This window comes from Psammomys obesus, unplaced genomic scaffold, assembly GCF_907164565.1.
Source record: "Psammomys obesus unplaced genomic scaffold, mPsaObe1.curated_primary_1811, whole genome shotgun sequence".
In the NCBI taxonomy this organism is placed as follows: domain Eukaryota; kingdom Metazoa; phylum Chordata; class Mammalia; order Rodentia; family Muridae; genus Psammomys; species Psammomys obesus.
In genome coordinates, this window is record NW_026596039.1 from 18389923 (window position 1) to 18395835 (window position 5913).

The 5913-nt window shown below is 46.9% G+C and overlaps 1 protein-coding gene across 5 annotated transcripts in view; it reads left to right on the forward strand.

Moving 5' to 3' along the window:
* The first annotated feature begins 1165 nt into the window (after window positions 1–1165).
* Snupn (snurportin 1) overlaps window positions 1166–5913 on the forward strand; it is a 34515-nt gene continuing 29767 nt past the window's right edge. For 2 of the 5 annotated variants that reach the window (XM_055621937.1, XM_055621935.1), the window contains exons 1-2: window positions 1176–1233; window positions 2139–2284. Coding sequence is in view for 1 of the 5 variants with exons in the window: in XM_055621935.1 (XP_055477910.1) it covers window positions 2233–2284 (52 nt within the window). In the remaining 4 variants the exon portion in view is untranslated. Of the gene's footprint in view, window positions 1234–2138; window positions 2285–4314; window positions 4366–5913 lie in introns of those variants that run through there. The other 3 variants (XM_055621936.1, XM_055621939.1, XM_055621938.1) reach the window with 3 other exon arrangements.

Genomic DNA, 5913 nt, shown 5'->3' on the forward strand with positions numbered 1-5913 from the left:
GGACTCATTCTGTAGACCAGGCTGGCCTCGATCTCAGAGACATCCGCCTAACTCAGAGATCCGCCTGCCTCTGCCTCCTGATTGCTGCGATCACAGGCGTGTGCTACCATGCTCGGCACCAAAGCAGTCCTTCCTTCCTTTAGTGTATGTATGAGTGCCCTATCTGCACGTGCACCTGCATGCCATAAGAGCATACCAATCTCATTATAGGTGATTGTGAGCCACCATATGGTTGCTGAGAATTGAACTCAGGACCTCTGCAAGAGCAGACAGTGCTCTTAACCACTCTCCAGTCCCTATTTTATTTCTTTTCTTTTCTATTTTAAGAATGAGTCTCATGTAGCTCAGGCTGGCCTCAAGATTGCTGTGTAGTAGAGGGTGACATCTAAACTTTTGGCAGCACCTGCTGATGCTGGGATTACAAGGAGGTGTCACTATAAATTTATGTGGTTTTGGGGTTAGAATTTAGGAGTTAGCGCATGCTAGGAAAACACTCGAGTGAGTTACATCTGCAGCCACACTCCGGTTAACTGAAGAGTAAATAAGGTGTTAGAAGCAGCGCATCTGGCTCTCCTCGTAAGCATTCAGTAAGTAGCAAGCCGTGTTTTTATTTTACATCCTAGCAATCTTGCCCTGCAGACACTGTTTATGGGTTTGATTAGGGTCTCCTAAATCTCGACGGCTTGGTCCACTGGTTTAGCCACTTTCACACCGGACACTAAATGCAGCAACCTAGTGCTGACTGCCAGGAATCGAGCCAGGTCCTTTTCCACGCAGAGTTAGAAGAGAGAATGGGGAAAGAATCATTGTTAGTTCGGAACCTGAAAGTCATTCAGACAATCGCACTGGCAGGACAAAGGGGCTGTCGGCGGGCGTAGCTCTAGCGCTTGGGCAGATGTGGGGAGGTGCGGCCACGAAATCACAGTTTTGTCGGCGAGAGGACCCGGGGCAAGTTTGTCCTGAGGAGGGAAGCCTCCGCACCGCTGACAACCTAGCCTGACTCCCCACCACAAAAACACCAAGCCAAATCGGGAAGCGCTCTTCGGCGGACCAGAGGCAGCCCGCCGCTCAGGGAGGAAGTAATGGCCGACCGCGACGCTACTCCCGAGATGCACCGCGGCGGGCGGGACGGAAGCGCGAGCGACTCTGATGGGGCGGGCCCAGGTCCACTAGCGCAGCGAATTGGTGAGTCCGCGGAGCGCCGGCGGCGTGCTGGAGCGGCCCCCTGGTACGGTAAGTCGGAGTCCGGGCGGTGTCTGCTTTGGGGTTGCCCCTGAGCTCTAACTTCTTCGGACGGATACAGGACTCTGGCTTCCCAGGCGCTATCTGGAGAGGCTGACCAGTTTTCCGGGGAAAGCGGGGGGGTCTCTCGGGTTTGGCCGTGTTTCTGTCGTTGTGTGCCAGGCAGTGCAGCCCGAACTAATGAGGAACATTATTGTGTGGCTGGGCGAATTCTGTAACCGAGTGACAGTCTACCTCTTTACCAGAAACAGACAGTGGTGGGACAGCGGCTGGGAGGAAGGCTGGGGCCGCGGCCGCCTGGTGGGACCATCTGTAGGGCTGGAGAAGAGGCTCGGAAAGCCCGACACTTAGTTCGTTTCCTTCCTCAGCCTCCCACCTTGCTACCATTGTAGGCGTGTGCCACCCCCTTAGGTACCGTTAGGGACGGTTTTAATGCCATACTATTGGGGATACCTTGGAGGAGGGGAGCTCAATAATTCTCCCCCGAATACTCCCGGTTATATTACACATACTTTGGTAAAAAGACATTCTTACCCGGTTTCGGGAGTACACCGTTAATCCCAGCACTTGAGGCACAGGTTGACGGATCTCTATGAGTTCGAGGCCAGCCTGGTCTACAAAGTGAGTTCCAGGACAGCCAGACTGTTACACAGAGAAACCCTGTACTGGGGGGTGGGGGTGGGAGGAGTATCCTTAATGTCTTAGGGTATAGAAATATAGAAATGCAGCATCTTTTTCTCCTGGGTTTCAAACCCAAGGCCTGGTATATACTAGGCAAGTACTCCGCCAACTGAGGTATATCACTATCCTTTAACATTTTTTTAATGTATTGGGTTATACGTGCCATTTTTTATGAGTGCAGTAAATCAGTTCCGCCCTCTCCTTTTATCCCTCAGCTGCAAGCCGAAACTTTCCCAACGGACCCAGGACTCTGGCTTCCCAGGCGCTACCTGGGTGCCTGCATGTCTGTGTGCTATATGGGTGCAGCGCATGGAGGAAAGTCAGAAGAGGGCTCCAGGGCCCCGGAACTGGTTTACAGATGGTAATGAATCACCACTGGAACCCAGATCCTCCAGAAGAGCAATCAGTGCTCTTAACCTAATAGCTGAACCATCTCTCTAGTGCCCTTCCACCCTATATCCTATCCAGTTCAGTTCCCCCCTTTTAATGATACAGGCCAATGGGAACATGGGTGAAATCCTCCTGCCTCACTCTTCTAGGTTTTGGCTAACATGGGGAAACCACCATACCCCACTAGAAAGTTGATTTTGCAAGATGGAAACAGTTGATAACAATGGAAAAATGCTTCCCACTGCAAAACTGTATATTTAAATGGTTAAGATGTTGAGTCTATGTGTATTAACCTCTCCCCACCCCACAACCAATCAAGACCAAGCCCTATCACTGGGCTTCAAAGCCAGCTGCTTAGATACATTGATTGACTGGATTGCAGAAGTGGGAAATGAACCTAGGGGCATCACACATGTATTGAAAATACTTCTTTATTGAGCTATAACTCCAACTACCCCCTTTTTAAAAAAAAGATTTGTTTTTTAAAATTATTTTTTTAATTTTTAACTTTATTTAGTTGTTTAGTTGTTCACTTTACATTCCTCGTAGTCCCCATCCTCCTCTCCTCCTGATCCCCTCCCTTTCCCCCTCCCTACCCCTCAGGAAGGCCCCCACCCCATCCCCACTAACCCACCCCAGAACTTCAAGTCACATTAGGACTGAGGATACCCACCAGGGGGAAGTGATTGAAAAGCATGTAACAGAATTCATGTCAGAAACAGCCCCCACTCCCCTTACTAGGGTGCCCACAAGAAGACCAAGTTGCCCATTGGGTATATATGTTCAGGGGCCTAGATCCAGTCCATGCATAGGACTTGGTTGGTGCTTCAGTAGCCATAGCCCCCGCCCTAGTCCCTATTATGTGCATAACTGTGTGTGTGTGTATGCCATGAGCTTGCCTGGTGCTCACAGAGGCCAGAAGAGAGCCTCATATTTGTTGTGAGCCACTGTATTGGTTCTAGGATTAACCCAGTTCTGCAGGACTGGCAAGTACTAACCCCTGAGCCATCTCTATATCCCCATTGGTTTTTTTAGGCAGAGTCTCAGTAGGTCCACATGTATCTGGAACTACCTATGTATCTAAAACTGGCATTGAACTACTGATCCTTCTTTCCTGCCCCAGTGCTGGAATTTTAGGTATTAGCGAGCCTAGGTCCAGCCTGTTTTCTCTTTTCTTTCTTTTTTTCCCCCTGAGATGGAGTCTTACCAGGTTACAAAGGCTGGTTTTAAGCTTACTCTAGCCCAGCCAGGCCTTGAACTTGTTTTTTTTTTTTTAAGATTTATTTTTTATTTATTTACTACATATACAGTGTCCTGCCTGCATGCCAGCAGAGGGCACCAGATCTCATTATAGATGGCTGTGAGCCACTGGGAATTGAACTCAGGACCTCTGGAAGAGCAGTCAGTGCTCCTAACCTCTGAGCCATCTCTCCAGCCCAGGCCTTGAACTTGTCATCCTCCTTCCTTACCCCATGGAGTACCTGAGATTATGAAATTACAGGGCTGACACACCACATTTTTGTTTTTGTTTGGAACAGGGTCCCTCTAATGTATTCCTGGGTAGCCTGGAACTCAACTATTTAGAGTAGCTTGGCCTTTAATTTGCAGTGACCCTCTGAGTGCTGTGGTTATAGGTGTGTACTTCTACATCATGCTGCCACGTTTTTATCGTTTCTGTATTTATTTACTTGCTAATAGCAAATAAAGACTTAGGTGTCATTGTAGCATAGTCAGACAAAATTTGTTTTTATTGTTTCTCTTCCACTATCTCATTGTGCCTTTCTCTCTGCCTTCTTTCTGTTTTCATGTCATGCATGTTTGTTTGTTTGTTTGTTTTTTGTCCTCTGCCCCTTTAAAAAGATTTATTTTTATTTCCCATTTTCTGTGTATGAGTATTTTGTCTATGTATATATGTGCAACCTGTATATGCCTGGTGCCCTCAGGCCAGAAGCGGGCATCAGATCCTCGGAACTGGAGTTACAGATGGTTTTGAGCTGCCATGTGGCTGCTGGGAACTGAACGAAGGTCCTTTAGAAGAGCAGCCAGATTTTGGTTGGTTGATTTTTGTTTGTTTTGTTTTTGAGATGGTCTGTCTGTTATAGAACTCACTGTTAGACTGGGCGTCCTTGAACTCACAGAGATCTACCTGCCTCTACCTTCCATGTGCTGGGATTAGAGGCTGCGCTACTATGCTCCAATGCAGCCAGTGCTCTTAACTGCTGAGGCATCTTTGCGTCCTCCAGCCCAAACACCTTCTCAACACATCTTGCTCTTGTGATCTCTTTTACCTATACCCATTTCTAAACCCTTCTATTTACTTATATACAAACATTAAAAGTGAGGATCCTAGCTGGTGCGGTGGAGGACCTCTGTGAGTTTCAGGGCAGCCTGGTCTACAGAGGGAGTCTAGAACTGCCAGTGTGACACACAGAAACCCTGTCTTGAAAAACCAAATTAAAAAAAAATCAGGATCCACATATGAGAGAAAATATTCAAACTTTATCTTTCTAAATAAATCTTCACTACATCACTTACAATAATGCTTTACAGATCCACCCATCTTCCTTCAGGTTATAGCCTTTATTGCTGCATATGTATGTCATATGCTCGCTCTCTCCATTTTTTTTTTTTTTTTTTTGAGACAGGGTCTGGGACTGGAGAGATGGCCCAGCAGTTAAGAGCACTACTTGTTCTTCCAGCAGTCCTGAGTTCAATTCTCAGCAACCACATGGTGACTCACAACCATCTATAATGTGATCTGATGCTCTTTTCTGGCATGCAGGTGTTGATGTAGATAGAGTACTCATATATGTAAAATAAATAAATCTTCAAAAAAAATTTATTTGGGGTTGGGGATTTAGCTCAGTGGTAGAGCGTGCCCTGGGTTTGGTCCTCAGTTCTGGAAAATAAAAATATTTATAAGAGACAGGGTCTCACATTAGTCCTAAAGATCTGTCTGTCAGCCGGGCACCATGGCACATGCCTGTTATCCCAGCATTCAGGGAGGCAGGCAGGTGTATTGCTGTGAGTTCGAGGCCAGCCTGATCTACAAAGTCCAGGGCAGCCAAGGCTACACAGAGAAACCCTATCTTGAAAAAGCAAAAACAAAACAACAAAACTCTGTCTATTCTGTCTCCCAAGTGCTGGCATTAAAGGTGTGCTGCTGGTGGATGTCATATTTTTATTATCTCTTCTGTTGACCATCTAAGCTGGTTCCATTTTCTTCCTGTTGTGAATAATATAGCAATAAATGGATGTGCACATTTCTCTGTGGTAGGACTCAGAGTTCTTTGGGTACCCGGAAGTGGTGTCTTGTTCCCTTTTTATTTCTGTGATAAAGCCCTTGAACCAAAAGCAACTTAAGGAGAAAAGGGTTTACATTCCAGGTAACAGTGTGCAGTTTCACTGAAGAAGTCAGGGCAGGAACCTGGAGGCAGAAACTGATGCAGAGGCTGTAGAGGAATGTTATATATTGGCTTGCTCTTCATGGCTGACTCAGCCTGCTGCCTCTTTCTTTCTTTCTTTCTTTCTTTCTTTCTTTCTTTCTTTCTTTCTTCCTTCCTTCCTTCCTTCCTTCCTTCCTTCCTTCCTTCCTTCCTT